Genomic DNA, 27,185 nt, shown 5'->3' with positions numbered 1-27,185 from the left:
TGTTGACTATTTAAAAATATGTCTGTATTATTTAATGAAATATGGGGAGGGCGCCTAGATTAGATTTTTTTTAAAGGTAGGCGTAGTAACATAAAGTTTGGAAACCACTGACTTAACATTTGAATTTTGTCTAAAAAAACGAGACGTTAATTACCCTTCATGGATGTTTTGTCTATTACCCCACGTTTAATTTTTTGAAAATGCAGAAAATCACTGTTCACTCGTGCTACGTGCGTACGTGCGTACTATATTTTTTGCCGAAATACTATAATTTTGAAGGCACTGTACTATAATTCCACTTTCAAAATATGGCAACACTGTGTACCTCTGATCTTTGATATTATGTTTATTATATTATTGTCTATGAATATCAATTGTCAAAATACAGCACAAGGCGATATTTTGATATAAAAATAATAATCTATCTGTCAATGTCAATGGTTGTTAATAATATTGTGTATTTAAATTTCATTGATATTTAATATGGTAAACAAGTCTAGGAAGCCAACATTATCGTGGTTTCGTTTACGACTTCTCAAATCCGGATTGGGTATGTTTCTCCTGTAAAATTTACTGCTTTATTAAAAAAATAATATTATGTTTTTGAAAAACAGTATCAAGTGTAGGTACCTTGTAATGCTTTTATTTTATTAATCGTAGATAGTGTTAATTCCACCCTATGTCTTAATTTAATGACGTAGATACACTCTCTGAAATGCTTATTTTCAATAATATAAAATATACCTATTCGAAATATTGAATTGACAAAAACTTGTATTCTCAAAAGAATACATAAATTTCGTCTACGTTGTTACGTGTGCATATTGCTTTCTCTTTTAATTAATTATTAATATTTGTCAGCCACGTAAAAATAATATTGTTATACTTTCATAGTGTAAGTACTTGGGTCAAATGCAAAATAACATATATTTATAGTTTTTACTTTTTAGCAGAATTATAATAAAAAATCATGTCAGTCCACTGGAGTCCAGAATTAACAAAATGGGAGTTCCGGGATCTCCAAGCCACTGCAATGGCCGTGGACTGGTCAGGGAATAACATATTGCTGGCTGGAAAAAGATGCCTCGCTATAAAACATCTGAGTTCAGAGAATGACGCAAATGACACCATCAAAAAAATAGTCAGGCAAAGCAAATATGACGTGGCTGGCGCAGAGTGGTGCCAAACCCAACACGGACAACGACTATGTGCAATATCTGTCAGTATATATATACCTATAATAATAGTTAATAAGTTTATGGAATTCACTTATTTGTAAATTTTACACTTTATATATATACCTATATTTTTACATGTGAAATGGCTAAAGCAGGCTTGAGAGTGGATTGATTATTTGGGTCCATCATAAGTTACAATAGAAATGATTGAGAATACACATTAACAGCTGTTAATTAAAAAAACTATTTTAATCCATTATATTACTTTGGTATTGTTGTATACATCGGCATGACAACTTAGGTATTGACAGTAGATGGTCAAGATGGCTATGTGTGTGGCCTCAGTAGCAGCGTTTTGCTGAGCGCGGCGTGCAACGTGGAGGACGAACACGTGTTACGCAATGCAGGTGGTCTTACTGGCTATGAAAACCAGCGGGCGTGCTTGTGTTTATATCAGTAATGTAATGATTTTATTTATTTATTTATTTAGAAAAAAAGTATTACGGCGTTATAGCGATTGGCCAATGCGCCATAATACATAATAAATACAAAATTACAAAAATGTCTTAATTACAAATAACAACTAATATAACAAGAAAGTAGAAAAGGCAGCATGTGCTTATGTAAATATTAAAGAAACATGATATATACAATTATACATTTAACCTATTTAACACATCCACTAACATTATATAGTTAATAAAAAATAAATCAACCTTTATGGTGCCATCAAATATGTTAATCGCATGATACACAGCATCATGAAACATAACATTTGTCCTGCGATGAGGTATCTTCAAGACCGTAGAGTTACGAGTGATATTGGTGGGAACATGAAAATTAATATTTGCCAGTATATACGGATTGTAAATGAACCCACGAAGAAGTAAAAAGAAATGCTATAAAAGAGCAATCACTCTTTGGGTGGACAGAGATTGCATTGATAGCATACCCAGAAGAAAATGAGTCGGGGAATTCATTTTAGTATCATTATCACAAGGAAAGAACCTGTATGTTCTTAAGTAGAGAAATCTAAGAAATCTATTGTGGATGATGATCAAAATTAGCTTCGAGATCTCTTATAACATTGTGTAAAATGCATGTAGCTATTATTATTAGACAAGCATGTTCCACGTTCGTTTCTATCGCTTTACTTAATATACACCACTTTGCATATAAACTCCCAAAAACACATTCAATACACTTCCGTGCGCCAGAGAGACAGTTATTAAAATGCGCTGCACACAACGCCTACTGAGGCCGTACACTAAGAGAGTATTTACGTTGCTCCATTAGGCCTGTGAAGTGAACTGTATATTTCTAAGGGTTAACTTTAATACCATCTGAATTTTCCAGTCACTCTTGATATTTTGTAATGCGTCAAATACCAGTAATACCGATGATAGTTGAGAATAATTAAAAACAAATGACATTACTAAATATAGTTGACATGGTACGCAAATTACAAACATTCTTTTTTTAGTTCCATTCAAAAAGGTGTCATGAGATGACGCAAGGCCCACTATTATAATAGGCAGGCCGTGACATCAAACCATAATCTTCGATGCTAGTGCTAGTTAGTGCTTATTATTCAAATGCAATATGGTAAACTGTTTGTAGAAAATGATGAGCGTTGCATATTAAAATAAATGGTATTGATTTGTACAAAATATGCAATCGAACTCTTCATTTATTGCGAACAGGTTACCGCATTGCATTTGGAGATAATCAACAACCAGCATTACTATCGTAATTTGCAATTCATTGCCTTGTCGGCCTCGGGGTTGACCAAATCATATTGGATTTCTAATAAATGTCATTTCAATTTTTAGAGTAATCAAAGAGTAGATATCTATCATTGGAGAAATGGCGATCTCACCGGCATCCACTCGTTACGAGGGCACACTCGAGTTGTGAGCGACACTCATTGGCACAGAGAGGACCACAATCTGATTGCCACATGTTCCATCGACACTTTCACTCATCTCTGGGATTTGAGAGATACTAGACGACCGGCACTCTCGCTCTCTGCTGTTGGTAAATAGTGAATTTTTACAAAGATGATGTTGTTTTATTAATTACTACATACATTGATTATTTCAAATACAAAACATGTTCGACTTGTACCGGAACCAAAGCATTGACACTATAATACAAACATAGCTTCAACTGCCTGTCATCAATTATTATATATGTTACGCCGAATGTGCGAAATGGACTATTACATGAAATGGGCAAAATTTTGCCTAAATCATGAAAAATGCAAGCCCGTTGCCTTATTCATGCATTAGACAAAATATCTGACGAGTGCGTGAATTCGGCAGTAATTTTTCTGCCTAGTTCATGCATTGGACAAATTAGATAGTAGCGCTACGGTGGTGTTTTTTGCAACTAAACTAAATGTGTCAAATGCTCATGGATTGGTCAAAATGTACATATATTATCTCTGGTGGTATTTTTTGCAACTAATCAAACTAACCAAATGTGTCAAATGTCATTGATTATAATATACCAATCAATAGCTACAATGACGTTCATATCCATTTACTATGCGCAAAAAATCTAGAACATAATATGATAACGGAAGAATTTTATTAAAAGGTATTTTCGCGAAATTGATTCGTGCTTGGGTATCAATCGTGCAATGGTCGATTGTATGTTTGTGATAGTTTGTTGATACTTGTTAGCTAACCTCAAAATGGACATTCAGATGAATTCAGAATTACAAAACCTAACCTAACCTAATGATAATAATATTATATTATGTCCAATTATAACTAATAAAACCATCCGTATTAAATTTACTTTTTCTACTGTCATGTTGACAGTTTAAGAATTTCATACCCTGGCGAATTCACGCACTCGGCAGATAATTTACCTAATTCATGCATAAGCCAACGGGCTTGACTATTACATGAATTAGCCAAAATTTTGCCCATTTCATGTAATAGTCAATTTTGCACATTCGGCGTAACATATATATAGATAGGTAACCTTATGAAAAATCACAAAAAATTGCAAACGAAAGTCATTAAGTAATAAAATAAATACTGTGACTTCTCGACTTACGACCATTCAGACTTATGGACGAACTAAAAAATCCGCTTTTTTAAGTTTTTATTGTCCGCCCCGTGTGCGCTGCTGATGTAAATAAGACGTAGCAGTCGATCGTGTCAACTGCAATTCAAAAAATTTGAAAATTTGGACTAAGACAACAATAGGTCTTCGAATGTACGCCGCCTCATTCAGCATGCACTTGCCTGTTATAAAGTAATTTGATTTACGACCTAGGTGGCGGATGGAATCCCGTCGTAAGTCGAGAACTCACTGTGCTATCAATTACTAAGGGTACTGATGGAATTTGAATTTAACTTCTAACTGATTTAAGTTTGATACTATTTCATATGAATCATTTTTGGCGACTCGGATTTCGCCTTTCGGCATCTTCAGGCACTATGTATAATATATTCAAATGTGGTAAATATATGACTTACATGAATTATCATAGTTATTTATGGCATATATTTAGTAATTGACATATTAACAGATCGTGAAAAGGCATAATTGAATTACTCAGTTATTGAAGAAACTGAAGTGTTTAACATTCATTATTAAAAAATTAACAGTATTTTATACGCACATTATAATAAAACATGCATAAAATATTATTTTTTCTATGGCTACCAATTCAATCTAGTTAAAAATTTTGTGGAATCTTCATCACGTAGTGTGGAACAAAAATGCCTCCATCTCGTTTTAGTCTAAACTTTTTGTATAATAAAATATAAAATTTCTTTGCCCTTTAGCTGGAGCATCACAAGTCCAATGGAACAAAGTGTCCAGCAATCTTCTCGCCACTGCTCACGACGGAGACGTCAAACTGTGGGACAAACGAAAAGGTTGCTCGCCCGTTCAATATATATCCGCACATCTGTGCAAAATCCACGGCTTGGACTGGAGTCCTCACCACGACTATCAGCTAGTGACGTCGAGCCACGACGGTACCATCAAATACTTCGACATCAACAATCCTAGAAGAGTAGAAAACACGATCACGACCAATTACCCCGTGTGGCGAGCCGTTTATACGCCATTCGGAAGTGGACTGGTGACGATGGGAGTCGGTTGGGGCGGGGTGACTCGAGGAGACCAGACCGGCGTCGTCGGAATCTGGGTCGGCGGTGCGCTGGCGCATCGGCTGGTGGGGCATTCCGATGTCGTGTTGCAAATGCAATGGCGGCCGAATCTTACGCCGTCTAATTTTCAATTGGTCACATGGGCTCGAGATCAGACTCTCAGATTGTGGACGATGCATCCTTCATTGTTGAAAATGTGCTCGCATTATTTGACCGATGACAATGATACCGAAGACGATTCATTGAGTGACAGTAAGTTCTGAGTTATTTCGATTATATTACTAGATACTTGAAATTTTATATTTTCTTAAACGTTTATGTAATGCCCAATAATAAAAGTCCTCCATACTAGGTAATTATTTAAAGCCTACCTTCTTTAGAAAAATAAATTTTCATCACCTAATAACCTACTTATACATTTTGTAAAAGCAAAATATACCAACAGAACCATCTGTCTCTAAGTATTAAAACTTAATTTAATTTAAGATTCACCTATACACAGATACACTGTATCTGAGTGTATTAAATTTTCAACTATAGTGTGAATGTCAGTAGTGTGTCATGTCATGAACGCTTTGAATTTATAATTTGTTATGTTCATTATATGTAAAATAAATAAATTTGATTTGATTTGATTTGAAATCTTTACGGTGATAGGCGGCGGGCTTGGAGAACTAGATCCCCTCCTCTCGCGTTTCAGTACTTTACAATACTTCGAAATCAAAAACCATAGACAAGATACAACTCGAGCGCCGCCGCCAGGTCTCACATTAAAGATTTTGCAGTCTAATCTTCATGCAAACAAAAGCTTTGGATAATCCAAATTTTTTCTGTACACAATTTGACGCGTTTTGTCCTTGATATTATCGTAACGTCTGGCTCATTGTACCATACGACTCTACACACCTTTACTACTCTATGACAACATCTTCTTGGCTACGTGTTATAACTGTGAACTAACACGATCCTCCCATTTTTAACCGCACTTCCATTATAAACTAACAAGCTCCTCCCATTTAGTCGACAACAGCACCTTCCTTCACGTAGCCAAGAAGATATAACAATACCTACCTACGCCTTGCTCAAAAATAATTTAAATAAAATAAATAGTTTGCAGCATTTAATTGAATTCTAAAAAAGCCCACCTATTTTCTTAGCTCTACAATTAAATGAAAAAATATGATTCTTGTAATAAATTTATTGTGTTGAAACATTGAATTGTGTCCATTTTAATTTCTAAGATTTATGATACATATAATTATGATTGACAAGTATCTGTGCCAACGTTTTTTGGTTCACGGAACCCTTGAAGCATTTTCAAAAATCTCGGAGAACCCTCAGCTTACAGGGACGTTTATCGAGTTTTACTTTAGTAATGCTTTTACTGAACTATCATATCTGGGCCAGGACATGATCGGAAAGCCAATGCCCATTGTGTTTATGTGTATTTACACATATTTTATTGATAACTAGAAGCAGACAGTAGTATTTAATATTCCGCAAACTTTTTTTACAGCCATTAGCTACGTTTCAACTAATGAATATCCGGATTCGACTATGACGGACCCTTCCGATGTTCAAATGGTATGTAATAGGATAATGCGATAAGCTAATATTTGATGTACCCAAAGTGTATGTAATATACATGGCCCCATTCTAAAGGGCTCCCTATCGCCAAGATTAAGAGTGGCGTTTTCCAAACTGTGTTCCATATGATCCCCAGATTCGGCGGAATGAAATTAAAGGCATTCTGAATGTTTTAGCGTATTTACTGTATTTTTTAAATAAATTCACTCGTTTAATTGAATTCGTTCATATAAATATAGGTTTATTGAATACTATGTACCTATCAGTTGACGACGTCCCTCCGAAGCGGACAAAACCGATCCTTATTATGATCTAATCCTTTAGCGGGCATAAGCCCATTCCGGTTACATAATATGTAACCACCTGCATTATGGGTCATATTTAAACCAAATCTGTATGAAACGCCACCCGTGCTTAAAATGACTGCGGGAATGCGTGCAGAGCATGAACATAACCAAGCAGAGTAAAGTTAACTGTAAAACAAATTATGACAGTTTGACGCTGCCGGTTACATTTGTATCCTGTGCGCATTCTTGCACGTGGCGCGGGAGCATTTTGTCATGTGTGTATATTTAAAAGTGATTTGAACTAGTCTATTGGAATTTACACAAAGAAAAAGGTATGTCAAAACATATTTTGAATATTTATGTACTATAATTAATATAAAATCATAACAGAGAGACATTATTTTATGCATTTTTCGAACTGTAAAGTTTGCTTGTATGAAAAATAACCTCAATTTCATATCGCGAGGCCAATGTTTCAAAAACTTTTTATCTAATTTTAAGAATTGATTGCTGGGCAATGATTTGTTTCATTTAAAAATATCAGCATGTTATGTGAAATTGTCATGTTAAAAATCTTCATTCGATAACAACTACCGATTTTATGAACATGTGCATTTCATAACAATTTTTATTATATTTGTATTGTATCCAGTAGTACCCAAGTGGCACAAAACGTCCGCAAGGTAAACCAGAGGCCGCTGGATCGATGAAATGATTAAGTTCTGCGGAAGTACGTGCCAACGCACCGGACAGGACCGAGAAAAGTGGAATCAGCTTGGAGAGGCCTTCATCCAGCAGTGGATAGATTCAGGCTGATGATGATGTTGACATATAACATAGTTATAATATAATATTGATCTTTTCAACTCGATAACGTCGAATTGCGTGAATAAAATGTAAAATCGTCTTATGCATTGAATGTTTTGGCCCATACCACAATGATCAAAGCAAAAAACGATTGTAATATTTTTTTTTATATTTGTAAATGTCTTTATTGTGTCTTTATTGTGTATTTAATTTCAATTTTATATGAATAAATAGTATTACCAATTCAAGTGGTTTCATTTATATTCGCAAAGAAGTCAATACCCTAAACGTTCAACGGTTACGTATGTAAAAGAAATCAAAGAAAAAAAATCAAAATGATGACTAAAAACAAAATGTACCGAAAATAATTATTGAATACCTATTTATTATTATACGTTACGAAATAATATCATATCAGTTATTCAAGAAAAATGCGAAAAAAATTATTTGGCCGCTAAAGGGTTAAATATCGACAGACAATAATCAAAAATATATAGCATGCGTCGCGCAACCCCATATTTTTTTTAAATGTAAATACCGGCTCATTAAATATGATAGTGCACACCGCAGTCTTACTGTTCGTGTAACAAATCTGTAAGAAAAGCGTATGTAAATATCAAAGTGGCCTTTTGTCTTCTATCCATGTCATTTAGCTAGTTGATCGACCACGCCGGGCCCCTAGGCTAGAGCCCTGTCAGCCCCCCTCCTGTTGTGGTCATGGTACTATATAACTAGAGGGAGTTTTATGAACTTTTTCTATTACTACACTTGATGGAGATTCTATAAAATGTTCTATGGTTGAATTAGTAGCCATAGAAATATTAATTTTCTCTATGTTCACGTATTGAAAAATAGTGGCTATAAAATCTTCTTTACATCTTTTGCAACATTCAAATGTTTCATTTTTATGTGCCTATAACATACTGATTTTTTATGATTGTTCATTACAATATTCTAAATAATGATGGTTCAGTATATTTGACTGCCTATGCACAATAATAATTAATGATGTGTTGTGTCGTTTTACATGCTGTTATAAGCTACATTAAATTTGTATTATAATGTGAATGCTTTAGTTTTGATAGGTGCTAATCGAACATGTTAAAATAGTAAATTCATGTATTGTCCGGCAACTTCATCTTGGCTACGTGGCAAATCTGTGAACTACGTACAGCTAATCGAATTTCCGGTTTCAAATTAGGAACGCCCCCAAATTTTTCATTACATTTTTGACACTTCGTATTGGACGCATCTATCAATTTACGTAATTTGAAGCTTTTTATATTCAAAAGATGTCTAAAACAATACGAAATGATATTCGAATTATTATCAGTAAACTTTTGATTTATTGCGAAGAAGAAAAAGAGTCGTATTTAAAAGGCGAGCTTATACAATACTTTCAACAAGCCCATTTTACGGGTTCCTGTCATGTCAGGTATGTCAAAATTCAGTGTTGTAATACTAGAAATATTTCCCCAAATACTGGAAATTATGTTTGTATATTATAAATTTATGTGTATCGTAATCTATTTTATTAATATTTTTAGACGTATAATAAGTAAGTATAAATGATCATTAATTAGTTAATGAAATATCCTATTTTTTCCTAATTATTTTCCTAATTTTTAAACCGATAAGTAGGTACATATTGTTTTAAAATTTATGTAAGGTGGATATAATTTAATTTATAGAAAATTATTTTCACAGTATGTGTTTCTACAACAATTTTACTAAAAATACGATATAAAGACATCATTTGTAAATTATAAAACATGTGATTGGGTCATCAATATAATATTGAATATGTTATATCTTTCACTTCTACTTTTTTACTCATAATTTGTGTTCTAGTTATTTAATTAATAAATACCTGCAGCAATATTATCAGTTAATGTGGGTTCAATGATACATTTCCTTCCAAATTCAATAATTACGCTGTATTAATTAACCTAATATAATAGTAATAATTAAGAGGTGAAATTATTTGAAAAAAAAATTCTATTGATATTTATTGAACAATAATTAGACAACACTGTGAAATATTCTATACGCGATAAGAGCGACTTCCTGTTGTTGCCTAAATAATGTTGTCGTACAGTAGTCATTAATAAAAAAATACCACCCATTCACACCAAATTTATGCTCCAGTTTAACTTGGCAATATCTATACAGTAATACCCCAAAGTTACGCGATAAGTGGGTCTGGCGAAAATTGCTTAAGTCGAATTCATTTAAGTCAACAACTTTGCATATAAGTTTGCGTTTACATACAAATTTTGTTTATTTGTGAACAAGGACGAACAAAAAAACTAGTTTAAAAGGAAAATATTTAATAAAATTGCAGTTATTTGTACATGTAATAAATGTGTTACGAAAAATGTCGATGGCTTCATAAAATCTAACAAATTCGTCTGACAACACAGTGTCTTCTTTTTTTCACACAGAATTTCTTCGAAGCAAGCTAATAATTTTTTTACTCCTTATTTTGTAGCTAAAACGCGTTCTTCGTTGGAGTCTATGTTTTCTAAAATGTTTAAGCCCTTTTCAATTGAGCTAAAACCTTCTGTCAACTTTGCAATTGTCATGTGCTTTTCTGGCGGAACAGGGTCTGAATTGTTGCTAAACGAAAAAATCAAGAACCGCGTAACTCTGAGTTCGTGTAAGTCGGGGTATTAATGTACATTTAATAGTCTATGGAATTAACCGAGTGAAACAAAAATTGCATCAAAATGCTTGTAGTAATATTGTGAAGTTTGCTTCAAATGAATCGACAATGCAAAATGTCTCACAACTAATTTATTCATTCAACGTCTTTGGATATACCTAACCTTAATGCAATCTTTCTTTTTAGGTCAAATTATCTTCTTATGAACCCCATCAATCACTGCGAGATGAATTTGAATCGGTAAAGAACATAGAGAACATCACCGTTACCGATATTGACTTGGATCACAAAACATGTACAGTTAAGACTGAAGCAAACGGGTACATTGCTATTTTGAAAGTGGCTTTTCCTTGCTCTTACACGTTGGACTTGTCTATTCCTCGTTTCACTTGGCTGTCCGGCACAACCATAGACAATAATTCAACAATCAAAATATTGCAAGCCATTAACCTAGCTGCATATAATCGGATCCGTGTTCATAGCCCGTGTTTATTGCACTGCTTGAAGCTATTGACAACCTGTTTACAGCAAGTAAGTGCTTACTATTTATTGCATGAATTCTGAGGAGTAAAGAAGTACAAGTGACATGTATAAGTAAAATAAATTAGCAGATTTCACACCATATACCAGTTTATGTGTGAAACAAGATTCAAGCATATAACTGCTTTTTATGAAGAGTTATAAACATTCTATTTCTACCATAGATTACACCCCATGGACACAAACGCACGCACTAGGTCCGGACCCCTACCGGGAGCGGAAACAGTACAAATTATTTAGATGGATGGAATATTATTTATTCTTCCCTTTCGTCAGTACTTCATGACTGAGGATCGTGACACAGATAATTTGGCTTTCAAACAACTTTGTTAACGGATTGGCCCCATCCCTTTCAGCTTTTTACGTCACGCTAACCACTTGGAGATGTGACAGCTCACAATAACTCATAGTAGATCACTCTTAGTTATACCTGCAGACCAGGTGTTCATAGTGCGTTGTGTCCTACAAACAATAGAAACACTAATAAACATAAACCAATATCAATATTTTTCTTGGAATTTAAAATTGATTTCAAGAGCTCATTTACAGATTGTTAAAAATGATTATGTAGAATATTTATATTTGTACATTTAATTTTGAAATTGATTAGTTGAACTTGGTCACCGGTGCACTTGTATTCCTTCAATGTTCAGCTCTTCAATTGTCTGTGACTTTGTTTACATTCAGCCTTTAGAGTTTTCTTTCGATTTTTAATATGTTACCAAATATCCCACCATAGGCTCGAATCCCATAACTTGGTTACATATATCTCGAATCTAGTTTGTATCCCATAGCTCACATATTAGTTTTTCAATAAATATGTGTTATTTATTCATGACATGGAACCTTGAAAGTTGAGTGAATGGCTAATAATCAATTCTCGTAAATAGGTCTGTTAAAATATCTCTACTACGGAAAAAAACTATAATAAGTGAATTCTGAAAATTTATTTTGTTTTGGTAAAATTAATAAGGGGTGGTTTTATATTCAGGGCGAATATATATTTGAATTACTACTTTTATTATAGAACTATCTACCATCAAAGAATGACAATTTCTTACAGTTTTATATGAAATATATCTGTTTTAGATACCAATCAAATCTAAAGACGACGGAAGTAACAATAAAAACAATGAGACGAGACCGCTGTCAGAGTGCAGTGACAGCGCTGTCAACGGACTGGGGGACAATTGCATTCCTTTCCCAAGAACATGCGGAGCTAAATGGTGTTGCGTCGGAACCCTAGTAGTGTTCAACAGACCGCCAAATGCCAAGAGAATGTCACTCAAGCCGGAGAGCTCCACGCCTCGCTCATTATTGTCGCTGTCCTCTCCGATCATAGTGCCGGGGGCGTACAGATCTCTTTCTCCTCGATTGACAACGTCTCCGTCGCCGACAAATCCTGGTCTCTCTCAGATGCTGCACAGACCACCGTCACATTCGATAACCACATTTTATTTCCAAGATAGATGGGTACGCATAATAATATATATTACACTTTATCAAGTAATTATTAACTAATTATGATGATTAATAATTATTGGTAAGTATTCATTTCTATTAGTTTTATTAGTTCCATACTGTTGTATCGTGGGGTTACTGCCAAAAGTTGGTAAGTCTCGAAATCATGTTATGGAGTAATTGCAATTTGAATGTTTGACATGCCCTCTAAAATCAGGCATAATGGCGCGTCTACACGTGCATGGATTTACTTGCACCAATAGTGTATATTTTAAACTGTAGCGATAATAACTGTTTACAAGTAAAAGTGCTGACTGTCTCGCCAATCTCAATCTTCAAGAGTAAGCGAGCCGCGATGCTGTCATTGTATGGTACTATTTGACATATCGTGAAAATCGGTTAATTTCAAAATGAGTCTGCGTAGTTGGTTTTTTTACCGCCAGGTTCGCCATTATCGTTCTACTGCGCAGGCGTAGATATCGTATAGTCCAATTGTCGCGTGAATATCCAGAACTTTTTTGATCCATGCATGCAATCTTGCATTTTGCACGATAATACGTATTTACACATGAATTTTTTTGTTATGGCCGCAACAATATTTAATGCTGACAGTACGTTCCGACAGGATTTGGTTCTTTGTCTAGAATGCATTTCTAAAATATAACATATAAATTTGCCAGATGTTGTATTCCACTGTCTCGGTGGCTGATGCTCTGCCGTTACTCCACCATAAGTGTTTTACGATAACATTAATAAATAAACATCGTAATATAAGACAATCTGAAATAATATTATTGCCATATAATTAATAATAATATGATGTGTTTGTCTGTCCTAACAATTACTAAAAATCAGATACATATATGGTGATATGCTATATGAGTTTGCATCGTTAATTATTATTTAAAATGTTTTTCTTTGAAACCTAGAAATATAAGTGTGAACCAATGACATTATTAATGGACAACGCACTCAATACAGTAACTAGCAATTAAATTCACGCACAGCGACATTCGCACATGTATAGGTAGACGTCACGCAATTTCCATTATGCGATATCACGCATGGGGAATTTATAGCAATATCACCTTTATTGTAATGGCATTAGAATAGTGTTTCTAGGTGACAATGTTCATTTGAGCGAACCCGTTCGGCAGACCCGACTAAAAGCATCGGGAATTTATAGCAATATCACCTTTATTGTAATGGTGTTAGAGCAGATTATGCCATTTGGCAGACCCGACAAAAAAGTGAGTGTCATTTTTATTCCCAGATGATTCGTCCATATTAATGTCATTGGTGTGAACCCATTGTGATCAGTAGGTACTAGATATTTTAAACCATTATTCATTTCATATCGATCATGTAATAATTTTTACTAAATCATTCAGCATTTAAATTTTTTTATGTTAATTTAATTTTCCAGAAAACTCCATCAAGAAGAACTGGTAGTGGATTGCGTAGCGGAGGGAATCCTCATTTTACTCCTCGCATCACCCTTTATAATGCTGATCACCTTTTCTTCCTCAATAAACATTTGGCTGAGAAGTACACCATCAACAATAAATCCATCCCTGGTACAGCATGCCTCACTAATTCAATTAACAATGCTTTAAGTATCGATGACAACTTTTCCTAATAACCAGTGCTTTGATGAATCTTTGTAACAACCATAAACCTAGCTTTAATATAGGTAGATAGATATTTTATGTTAGACCTGCTTGTCTATTTGCGGGTTTAAGATGTACGATAACTGTATTTTTTTGCGCAATTCATTCATTTGAGTACCTTCCAGATGTCCGTTGTTCCATCGTCCAGTTGGTGACGTCCAGTGGGCAGCACTGAATTGTCCTAAACAATATATAAACATAAAATTGACAATATCATAAAATGTTAAATTACCATAAATTAATTGAATATAAATTGTTTTAACAGCTTCATTTTTATTACATTTTTGTATACTCAATGGACAAGTCGATTAGAGTTGTAATTTTTATGATGTTGTCAACTCGTGTGTGTACATTTTTTTAGATACAAACCACATGAAGTATGATCACATCTAAATTTTTGATATTACAGAACAAGATAGTATGGTTTATAAAACATTGATTAATCTAGTGTGATTAATCAAATACAGGGTGTTCGTCGGGAAGGTATTTTGTTTATAAGGTTTTTGTATAACTTTATGGAAAATGATAACAAAATGGTTTAATGCTAATAAATGTTTTATTGAATATTAGGAATTACGTATGGAAGACAATTTCAGCTAAATGTCCGCCTCTTTTAATCTCACAACTGCGGGCTCGTTTTACAATATTTTTCTTCACATTTTCATACATTTCAACCGATATTTCATCATGAAAGTTTTGTTTAAGTTGCTCAAGTGTTTCGAGGTTTTTGGCATAAACCTCGCTCTTTAGATATCTCTAACCCCACGATGGCTGCGTGGCTTAAGCGTCGGCCTATGGCGTCGTGGGTCCCAGGTTCGAATCCTGGGTCTGGCAAGTACACATATTGTTTTTCAATTTGTGTTTGGAGTCGGAGTATGGACCTAATAGGTTGAGCAAGTGGCTGACATCCACTTCTCGTAAAAACAAAATCTGTCAAAAACTTCCATTCTGTGGAGGCCCATATGATCCTATTAGGATCAAACATGGTTGAAAGAAAAAGAAGAAGAAAGGAAGTCCAGGGCTGCTAAATCCGACAACCGTGGAGGCCAATCGACATCACCATTTCTTGAGACAATTTGCTGTGGAAACCAATCTTACAGTAATGCCATTGTAACATTGACTGTATGTGAAGTTGCACCATCTTATTGGAACGATATGTCAATCAAGCCCAAAGCAGCCAATTCTGGTGTCAAAAAGTTAGCAATCATGTTACAATAACGTTCTCCATTAACAGTTACAGTAACGCCACGTTCATCTTCAAAAAAGTAAGGGCCAATGATTCCTCCAGACCATATAGCGCACCATACAGTCTATTTTAATGGATGCAAAGGTGACTGATGAATAATTTGAGGATTTTGTAATGCCCAGAACTGACTATTTTGTTTATTAACGTATACATTTAAATTTAAATGGGCCTCATCACTCATTATGATTTTTTTTCAAAACTTCACATAGTTTTCTAGTCGTCACAATAATTGATAATTGATTTTGATAAAATGTTTTTACGATTGAATACTTTTCCATAATAAATTTGCCACGTCTGTACTTTACAACTTCCAAATATGAACTGTCAAAATTCATATTTACCAAAATGGCGACCAAACAAAGTAGTAAACCTTCCCGGTGAACAACCTGTATATACAGAATTTTAAACACCCCCAGATCATATAATATATTGAATTAAATTCACAAGGAAGGCACTTGGGTCAATAGCTCAGTGATTAGAGCGCTCATATAGTAAGCGAAAAATGAGTTTTTAAGTCTAAAAATTATTCTAGTTCACTTTTATTATGTATGTTTTTGAGCATTATCCAAGTTATATATTTCAATAAAAAATGTTTAATTCTTAAATTTTATGTAGTCTTGAATAAAATATCATAATATTTAGGGAATCCAATCCCGAGCCAAAATTCTGATCCCGGGATTTCGGGATTACAATTTGACAATCCCGGGATCCCGGGACCAGTCCCGGGATTGGCATTTTTTCCATTGTTAATATATTTTTTTTATATTTACACATAACATTGATAAAATCGATCAAAAATAAATATAGTATAATTTATAATATTTAAGACAATTATTGTTAATATTGTATATCTATGTTCAATCTTGGAAAAACATAAGTTTAATGGAGTAAATAATATTAAATATATATATATATATATATATAAATAATAATGTGAATTTAATACGAGATTGCTGTTTCTGATAGTAAGACTTAATGAATGGATTAGCGAGATTTAAAATAGTAAATCAAATAATCATGGCGTACTTAAGGCTTTTCCGCTTCATAAATCTAATTAGTCAGCCAAAAATATGAAACTGCCATAAAACGTATGAGATCATGTTGGAATTACTTTGTTAAAAGTGTGAAGCATTGTTTTTTGTCAATCTTTCTCATTTTTAATAATTTATGTGAAAAAATAAAATGAATCGGCAATTTACACATGGGTATAAATCAAACTTCATTCAAACTCAGTTTATTTTGAATGTAGTAATTTTTTATTAAAAGTATTTTTCCTGTTATATTTTCGCTTTTATTTTATGTTCCATAAAAATTGATAAAAAAATCAATCCCGAAATCCCGGGATTATGTTTATCAATCCCGGGATTCATAGGTATTGAAAATAGCTCGGGATCCCGGGATTGGAATCCCTAATAATATTATATTGTCTTTCTATATAATAATATGTAATATAATATTCAATATAATCAATTTCTCGGCGGCTCTCGTGGTGCAGTACGTAAGGCGCTGGCCTTCCATCCCGGAGATCTGGGTTCGATTCCATGTGAGGTCAAAATATATTTACATAATCTAATATGTAAATTCCTCAAGCCTGGGAGTTTTACCACTTTTATTGGGCTTCACGGCCTGTTGTGGTGTTTAATAAAGAAACAAATAATAAAAAATAAATAAAAAAAACTATATATCATTGACAATGTCTTAGAGTTAAAACATTTATTGACTCAACCTTAACAAAATTTAATAAGTATACCATTGTATTTCAAAATAATTATGTATTTCCGCTCCATTAACAAGAATGCAATTTTTTGTAGACATGTGTGAGCACAATGCATCTGTAGCCGGCTCAATGGGTAGAGTCGATCTGATGCAGTCCTGGCAATTGTCCGCGCTCACTGGATCATCTCTGGAAAAATACAAAATGGAGCCTTCCTACTTTTCTCCCAATCCGTATAACTGTGATACCGATGATTTGATCAACTGGTCATTGCATCCGTTTGGATCGAATATGATACACGCATTGTAAGTATTATTTGTAAGGATAATTTGTTTTACCTTGCTACAACTAAGTACTATTAACAATATCATTGAAAGAACAAGAAAAATTTGGCAACACACCAATGTCACAAAGTCAAGCAAAATTATAGCTTTATCATTGATATTTTTCATATACCTCAGTACGTAATGCTATTTTTTTTTTTTTTTTTTGACCATGTCTGATCCTAATAGGATCATATGGGCCTCCACAGGGTAGAAGTTTGTATTAACAGATTTTGTTTTTTACGAGAAATGGATGTCAGCCACTTGCTCAACCTATTAGGTCCATACCCTGACTCACACACAAATTGAAAAACAATATGTGTACTTGCCAGACCCAGGATTCGAACCTGAGACCCACGGCGTGATAGTCCAACGCTTAAGCCATGCGGCCACCGTGGTAAACGTAATGCTATATGATGTGAAATTTTATCTAGATATTTTGACATGTTATAAGACATCTGGTTTCTGAGGAAGATTAATAGCACTTTGCCAGCTCAGAATGTTGCAAGGGAATGTTCTACAGCAGTGATTCTCAACCCTACGCCTACTGACTCATTTGTGTATTTTATAATTTAAAAAAAAAACAACAATATAGCTGTTATAATATTTTAAATGGGTTAATAAAAATAATCGCAATAAATATTTGTATTGGTTGATTGGATATACAGTATAACCCCTATTTTACGTTTTTTAAAGGACTGAAAAAAAAACCTAATTGAAGGGAAAATGTAAAAGGGGGGTATTAAAAGAACATTTAAATTGTATGTTTCTAAAAAAATAACGTTTTATTAAAAAACAACATTCAATTTAAATTTTTATTGAAATTTTTTTTATTTTTTATTAAAAATAAACCGCGAACTTGTAACTTGTAAGACTGATGACAGAATAATGACAGACGGAGTGTATACAAAATACAAACACAATGCCAAAAGAAAAGATGGCGACTAATGGACTAATCACTTTGTTATGCGCCGAACTTGGGCCAATCACAGCGTCGCTCGCCGAACAATCACCGTGCGCCGTTCCAAAGACACTGAGTTTTCCCTCCAAACACCTTACGCCGTTCGAATGTCACGACCCAATCATTGTCAAGCGCGCTTAACTCGCATATTTTGAATATTTCCGACGTAAATCGCTGGGAAGAAAAACGTAAATGCGGGTATTAAATGTACTGAAATACATCGGGACTGAAAAAATTACACACAATTGCCGGGAAAACGTGAATTCCGGGCACGTAAAAACGAGGTTATACTGTATTAAAATTATCATCGGTATGGTTGAACAAGCAATTTAACCTTTGGCGCTTTGTGAACCAGCAGTGCTGCCGCCCAGTCGGATAATGATCCAGAGTTAGTCTATTTATAGCTGTATGCATGCTCGGTTATCGCGATACACTGTTTTTTTTTTTGTGCTTGACATTGCTTTTTTTAGGACATGCCCAATAATGAGTAATCCAAATAAAATACAACGAATCTCAATTCAATGTAGATTAGGATGAATCATTATAGTTTAATTGAAATTAAGGATAACGGATGTGTTTAAAACTTCATTAATTTAGGGTTACTTCTTGACTAAGAATTGTTAAAAAAAATTGAGATAATATTTATTTGTCCAATATATTATGATATGTAGTTATTGTTCTCTGTCTAAGTTAAGTATAGAAGTTTCATTGGAAATAATAATTGACTGCCATTCCATTTTTTGATATAAATGTATTAATTAATGTAGTGTTCTCCTCTGTGTCAGTATCAATACTGGGTGACATCCACCTTCACGATGCTAGATTGCGAGCTGCCTCATTGCAGACTGTAAATGATTACTCAATATTATTTTATTTTAAATTATAATCTTCATACAGATCAATGACATCTATGATCACACGATAAGTTATAATTAAAACACAGTAGATGCCTGCAATGGCTAAGGAGTGAAAAAATCTTTCATCTTAACGGCCCACATGCTCGTCGTAGGTCAAAATTGAGTTTTTATTGTATTTTCAAACCATGATCCTGGACACTCCTTAAACGTTGTAGATAATCTATTTATATAATTTTTAAGCCTTATTATCCTTTATATTTATTTCAAACATTTGATGACTGCATAAAGTATTTTTGTTACATAAAATAGTATTCTTTTAAACCTCTTGCTCTAATGTTTTAGAATATAGTCATATTTCGGTACATGAATGTGCAGTGGTGTTAATTTTTTTTACGTTTATTAATTTTTAATCGCTTTTATAAAACCATTAGTATAATTTATGACGAGATAATTTTAGTAAAATATTTACGATAAAAAATTATATTGATAATCTCTGTGATCCCAGATTTGACAAGAATTAGGCATTTTATTATTCAAAAAATCGGCAAGATTAACACATTTGAAGATGATTCTAAAGAAACTTATTATAAGCTATGTCTTTGACTATTCAAGTGTGATAAACATCTTATGAATAATGATTGCTTTATATTAATTATTGACCTAAGAATAAGGTAGTGTTTTTTTGAAATACGCCATTTCTTTTGTCATTCCCCAGTGGTTAAGCTACAACATACGGCCGTAGCCATAAATTGACAAACTATAATTAAAGTAGGGAGTAAAATGATATTAACGCGCGTGTTTGAACATGTACCGTTTAAAAAAAAATAAAAAAAAATTCGGTTAGGTACATGTTCAAACACGCGCGTTAACATCGTTCTACTCCATATTTCAATTATAGTTTGTCAATTTATGGCTACGGCCGTATGTTGTAGCTTAACCACTGGGGAATGCCAAAAGAAATGGCGTATTTCAAAAAAACACTACCTTATTCTTAGGTCAATAATTATTATAAAGCAATCATTATTCGTAGGATGTTTATCACACTTGAATGGTCAAAGACAGCTTATAATGAGTATCTTTAGAATTATCTTCAAATGTGTTAATCTTGGCCATTTTTTGAATAATAAAATGCCTAATTCTTGTCAAATTTGGGATCACAGAGATTATCAATATAATTTTTTATCGTGAATATTTTACTAAAATTATCTCGTCATAAATTATACTAATGGTTTTATAAATGCGTTTAAAAATTAATAAAAGTAAAAAATCTTAACACCACTGCACATTCATGTACCGAAATATGACTATATTCTTAAATATTAGAGCGAGAGGTTTAAAAGAATACTATTTTATGTAACAAAAATACCTTATGCAGTCATCAAATGTTTAAAATAAATATAAAGGATAATAAGGCTTCAAAATTATATAAATAGATTATGTACAACGTTTAAGGGAGTGTCCAGGATCATGGTTTGAAAATACAATAAAAACTCAATTTTGACCTACGACGAGCATGTCCCCCCTTAATTGTGCTATAAAAATCAGTTGACAGAAAGATTTATTTTGTCGGTTTCTGTGTTTTCACCTTTTAAACAGAGGTCAGTTTACAATCAATATAACTCATCATTTTAAATAGTAACAATATAATCACATAACATTCAGGGATTGTGTGCATTGGCCATTATTATTTCATGCACAAGCTTTTTGAGTATTCTGCATTTTAAGTATTAATGTGAGATATGTACGTTTACGAATAATATATTTTGAATTTTCAGAATCAACCATTACGCAAAAAGTGCAGACATACAAATGGCAGCTATGCTCTGTTGCGCATTTAGTATTTATTACAACACCCATATGACAGGCAGTAAATCCAGTGATCTTTCAACAAATTCAAACGTAAGAATATGCATTCAATTTTAGCAAATAACAAATTCATGTTTGAAATAAATTCACCAAAGGAAACTAGATCAAGATTATTATTATTATTATTATCATCATCATCAGGAGCAGCACAAGCCGGGATCCTAGCTTCATCTGCCGCTATCCATAATGGTCACTTTCCAGTTCGGTATACAGCAGTTATTGGAAACTCCATTTAGCCAACAAATTGTTTGCCACTCGACATAACTCGCGTACCCAGCGCAGTCTTAATCAATTGAACTGTACTGCTATCTTCGTAGAGACCATAAAGCTCTACATTGTATCTTAATAATGCCGTCTGTGAATCCCCGATTGGCCCATAAATATGGCACAAAATTTTTCTTTCATTAAATTTCAGAGCTAATGTCCACAAATTTTATAATTTTCTTAAATACTGGAGTACATAGCTTTTTTTTCGCTCACATAATACTGTTGTTAATTTCCACAGTTATATCATTATGTTGGTTCACGAGCGACCATAAATAGACAGAACTGTTGACCATATTAAACGTGTATGTACTGGTGTCCAAACTAGGTGTGGTTTATCATGATGTGATAAAAACTGCCATATAATATATTTTGTTTTGTATGCTAATTCTGACATGGTAATGATATCTACAAGTATATGACACTTATTATGTTTCACAGGGCAGTAGCAGTTCGCCATATAACACTATCCATAACCTGAGTGAAATCAATGTAGACGGCTGGGGTATCCCGATTTCTAAACAAGATCGAACAAACTCGTGTTCAGATTCAACTGATGTAAACCCCAGCTATTATGAGACCTCCTTGAATATTCTCGGAAAGTGTGAAGAGACACCTACTTCTCCTGTTCTGGATCCATCCATCACACATCTCTACCAGTGTTACATGCGAGTCTACGCGGATATATTGCATCGATGGAATTTACTGGAAGCCCGTGCTGAGGTATGTTCACTTATTTGCAAACTTTTCTCCTACTTGTTTATACCTTAGACCAGTGCTTCTCAAACTCAGTGGGCCGTAGAATTTCTGTGGGGAGCCGTGAAATGTTTCAGTAGAACTGAAAATATAAGATCACATTGTGATAAATAAAATAGTTTATTTTGCGGCGGAAGGGGGACCAGGGATTATTTTCAGATTTTGGGAGCCGTGGTATGAAAAAGTTTGGGAAGCACTGCTTAGAAAATAGGGCTAGCTTGTAATGTCACGCTTTTTTTAATTAATGCAGTGCTGCATCCTGCACCTCTTTCCATTTTGACTGTAGTTAGTAAGTCGCTCTTTTAGGAAGTCGTCAGTGTTCTATTACTTTGTCGAACAAGAACTTCTTGTCCATGTGGTAAAACTGTGAACTAACAAACCCCTCCTGTGCAGTTAATCGCACTTCGGGTTTCAAATGAGGGATGCCACCAAATTTATCATTTCATTTTACTTTTCCGTGGTGTACGAGTCTATCAAGTTACGTAATTTGGTGCTTTTTATAATAAAAATATGTCTAACACCATCAGGAGTGATGTTAGAATCATTAATAGTAAACTTTTGGTTTATTGCGAAAAAGAAATGGAGTCATATCTAAAAAAAGACCCGATACATTATTTGAACACACATTGCCGCCATGACAGGTACGTCACTGAGAAGTTTTCTATATGTGACTACGGCGACTTCCTGTTAGAGATCGTCCGAGATCTTGTCGGACAATAAATTTTATAGCTATAATTTGGTATAAATTTGGTTGTTAAGTTTGTCAATTGCAAAGTCCAATGGAATGTTTGTTGAATATATTCCTCTGTATAGTGTTTTTTATTAATAAAATTAAAGGTATAATGCACGTGTTGACAAAAGAATAATTTAAAAATGTGTTATAACCACGAACATTTCATGTACCAATATATGGCTTTATTCTCAATTTATTTCAGACGACAACCCTTTTATGGTATTAATATATTTAGACGACAACCCTTTTATGGTATTAATATATTTTATATGATCATGAAATATTGATTTCTAGAATAAAATAATGTAGGGTATTAATATTGGCATAAATATAGTCGACACTCATAAATACCCTAAAGACCTTTATGCAGCACATCGGCCGTTATTAATTTATGGAATTGACTGTTTGGGTAAATCTAAAATTATTATGTTGAAATGCTTGCGATTTTTAATAGATGTAGTCAATAATAGTGTGAATATTTCTACACCCCTCCCAATCCCAAATAGCTTGTAACTAATTTAAATGTTAGTCCATTTTATCAGTCTCAATTTTGTGTATTTAGGCACCATCTAACAAGGTTTTGGATGACTGTTCACATTATGTTTATTGTAAAATAATAAAACTTATGCAGGTTAATTATGATGTATACATATTACATAGAATATGTTGAAGTCTTCTTAGACTGGTGAGAAGATATACCATCCGGAGCCTCGTCATAAAACCAATCAATTTTCATTGCAGGTAATGAAACAGGTGTTCAGCGGTGTAGAACCCAAACATAGCGGGGTGGAATTAGTCAGCGAATGTCACCGATGCAACATTGTCGTGAGAAAGGGACGCTGTACCAACTGCTCATTGGTCGCGTTCAATTGCGTCATCTGCAATATCGGGGTGAGGGGGTCGGCGAATGCTTGCTTGATCTGCGGTCACGGTGGACACACCGCTCACTTGGAAGAGTGGTTCAATAAATACAATGTGTGCCCCACCGGCTGCGGATGCCGGTGTCTCATTGAAACCGGCAACGTAATGGATAGGTAACACCAAAGTAACCGTCTAGTTAAAAATAACCTCTCTACAGAAATCATTATCTTCTTACTCATCTACACCTACATGCAGAAGGACATTTCCCTCTGTCCAGTGTCACAATCCGCACATTTTGCCATGATAATCCTGCCGCCTACAGATCACTCTTGTAGTGTCACCACAGTGTGGGCGATAGAATTGATAGGGTAGAACCGCTATAATCAATATCCGGAAGGTATGCCATATTATCATGTTTACAATTCCGTACTGTGATGGCAGACAGTTATAACTACAGTTTTTTTCATTTTTTAAGTTTTCTTCCATAATGTGTTCCAAATTGTACATCCTTTGATGTGACAAAATATTAGAACTGCAACTTTATTGGTTACAAAGTACCTAATGTTAAAAAATATCTGCATCTGACCAAATGTGAAAAAAAGTCATATGGCAAAAAGATATATCTGCTTAAAAAGCAAGATGACAATAAAACTTCAATATTTTTAAAACAAATGATTAAAGGTTTGTGTTGGGATGCTAATTCCGCTTATTTTGATATAAAATACTTTAAAATAATAAACTAACCTGTCAGTCTGATTTAAAAACTTTGTTTTTGCTCTCCTGTAAAATTGTGTAAACAGAAGTTATAACCGTCTCCCATCACAGTACTGAACTAACTGAAGTGTAATTGCATTTTTCATTTGTAACAATACCTATAATATATGACACACGATATGTCACTTGAATGCAATATAATATATTACCATGTAAGCACGTGGATTTGATACAATTTTATTAATGTAACAAAATACTACTTCTAGTCATATGTACAATGTACAAACCGTGTAGCAGAGACTAGTTCGCATCTTTGAATTCCGCAGCTAAATCAATCATCTTCTCTACGATCCAATGTAGACCTAAGTCGCCTGTCAAAGAGGTATCTTAACAGATTTTTTGTATGAGAAATGTTTGTTGACCATTCATCCAAACACGCATTCAAAAAACATCATGTTAATTTACCTGAAGTAAGACTAGAACCCACAAACCATGACTTCATCATTCTGTCACTCATATATCCTGGCCGCTATCAAATACGCATCTTCTTTTTCCAATTGATTTGTATGTTTAGATTACAGCGAATGGACCGACTACACGTAACAACCAATCCTCATAAAATTTTATTTAGATACCACTCATTTCATTAATTTAATAAAGCAATCTTTCAAATTCACATATCGTGGGTATTCTGCGAAAAAGCACTAAGTCAAAATTTTGCTGTTTTGACTTAATGATGAGGTAATCTTATTAAGAGTACGCTCTTTAGTCTACAAAAACACACACAGTCATATCTATAAAACTGGCGAAGATAATTTATGTTATAAGTCAAAAAGACATACATCTATTCAGAGAAAAGGCACTAAATGGACTTAGACTTACTAGGAAAATTCTGCGTGCGAAACTGCACTAAGTCATACTCAAAGCAATATCGCAAAAAAGAATTTGCCTTTTATATATATAAAATAAGTTAAGACCGTCCAAACTTTCAAACTCGATTATCTCAAAACTAGTATTTTTGACTTAATGCTTATTCGCAGTATACCCACGATATATAACTAATACAAATAGAAGAATAAACTCTTTACTGTATTTATTAATTTATTGTTTTTAAAATTTATTTATTCGGCCAAATGAATTGATTATTTTTAAATGTAGTATTGGTGCAATTACATAATATGACATGTTTTTCTTTTATTGGTGGAGTTTCTTGTTTCGTATAAATATTATATAATATTTCCATGTGAATTTGAATGATATCATTTTCCAAATACAGCATTTAATCTTATGTAAAATGAAAATATTTGATCACAGAACAATATGTTTAAGTATGTGAAGTGCATTGGCTCAATATAATCATTCTTTTGCTATTACTAAATTCTATTTCAAGTCTAGTTCTTTCGTCATTTATGAAGTACCATCATATAATTGTACATATTTATATAACCAAAGACAATATTATATCATTTTGTACATATATTATTATTTCATCAGAATAATTACGGAAAATATCAACAACATTTAATCACTAAATTAAAGATTATATTACTTTGGAACCTTACAACCTAACAAATATTCAAAATACATCAGTGCATCAAATTATGCGTTTTATTCATTGTCAGCCTATTTTTGTGATTTTGACCAATTTATTTAAATTTAATTGTTTTTATTCACCATACAATGCAACTAGTATCACTAGTTTACCATACATAGTTGATAGTGTGAATTCATGACCCAATTAACTTTGCTAAATTTGATTGACAATTAAGTCGCTTAGTCGCCAAACCCGCTCTGGGCGATTTTTCAATAAAATTAGTTTTGAATGTACATATGTGCTATGTCGATAGGTCTATCAGCCTATCGAGGTGTGAGTTTTAAATTCCGCCCTGTTTCGTCAAAGAATCAAAATGAATATTGACTTCAGTCGCCAAACCGCTCTACATAGCCGACCAATCAGATGTCGCGATTCAAACCATACGTTTAAATCGCTATACAAATGTCACCACTACCAGTATCAACATCATCGTAAATGCGCAAAATAGTCTTTCGTGATTTACTCGAAACTCAAAAAATCTTCCAGAGCGGATTTAGCAACTGAGCAACTCAATTGTAGTAAGAAATTCACACATCTGGTAGGTTGTATAAACACAATGCAATAATGAACTGCTCACTGAGTTTGAGGATTAAAAATATACATGTGTAAATAAAATCAAATTCTTAAATTACATCTTTAAAAATAATGCAATATACATTATATTGTGAGTATGTATATTCAACTATCTGTTGATAAATTTTCAAAGCATAATTCGCATATTGAATTTATTTTGGATGACAAAGTTGCGTATTGTGTCTGAAGACACCACTGTGGCGTGACGTATGTATATAACTACTTAAAAGACTCCACATTGGCGTGAGCGGTGGGTAACGTGTTTAAAAATAATAGTCGCCATGTCACTATAATAAATATTACATAGATTATTTTTGTAATACCTCAATTTTACATTTTTTTATGTGTAATTAATATTATTGTATATTCTAAATTTTGTTAATAAAAAAATG

At 33.5% G+C, this 27,185-nt stretch overlaps 2 protein-coding genes across 4 annotated transcripts in view; one reads left to right on the top strand and one right to left on the bottom strand.

The window, feature by feature from the left end:
• Positions 1-27,185, bottom strand: part of LOC147066298 (protein O-glucosyltransferase 2-like) — a 218,508-nt gene that overhangs the window by 45,657 nt on the left and 145,666 nt on the right. The window lies entirely within an intron of this gene.
• Positions 364-26,222, top strand: Wdr59 (WD repeat domain 59). Of its 3 annotated transcripts, none has more exons than XM_085955571.1 (12): positions 364-550; positions 954-1,219; positions 3,011-3,215; positions 4,985-5,566; positions 6,831-6,898; positions 10,847-11,191; positions 12,290-12,673; positions 14,088-14,238; positions 17,389-17,596; positions 21,208-21,331; positions 22,004-22,285; positions 23,793-26,222. In XM_085955571.1, the coding sequence occupies exons 2-12, from the start codon at positions 971-973 to the stop codon at positions 24,087-24,089; spliced, it is 2,895 nt and encodes a 964-aa protein (XP_085811697.1). In that variant the 5' UTR covers positions 364-550; positions 954-970; the 3' UTR covers positions 24,090-26,222. The 3 variants fall into 3 exon arrangements, with proteins under 3 accessions (XP_085811697.1, XP_085811696.1, XP_085811698.1); XM_085955570.1 differs by having other exon boundaries at positions 951-1,219; XM_085955572.1 differs by having other exon boundaries at positions 366-550; positions 937-1,219.

This window comes from Rhyacophila brunnea, unplaced genomic scaffold (genome assembly GCF_057557595.1).
Source record: "Rhyacophila brunnea isolate RB1 unplaced genomic scaffold, BYU_Rbru_1.0 scaffold_5, whole genome shotgun sequence".
NCBI classification, from domain to species: domain Eukaryota; kingdom Metazoa; phylum Arthropoda; class Insecta; order Trichoptera; family Rhyacophilidae; genus Rhyacophila; species Rhyacophila brunnea.
Note: the sequence above shows the minus strand (reverse complement) of the source record. Positions and strands in the feature narration are given on the sequence as shown.

What these genes read in the sequence shown, in the direction of transcription:
- Wdr59 (XM_085955571.1), top strand. Translation starts at nt 971, where the DNA reads ATGTCAGTCCACTGGAGTCCAGAATTAACAAAATGGGAGTTCCGGGAT. An exon ending in AGACGATTCATTGAGTGACA is followed by an intron (nt 5,567 to 6,830) that starts GTAAGTTCTGAG and finishes CTTTTTTTACAG; the next exon opens with CCATTAGCTACGTTTCAACT. An exon ending in ATCTTTCAACAAATTCAAAC is followed by an intron (nt 21,332 to 22,003) that starts GTAAGAATATGC and finishes TATGTTTCACAG; the next exon opens with GGCAGTAGCAGTTCGCCATA.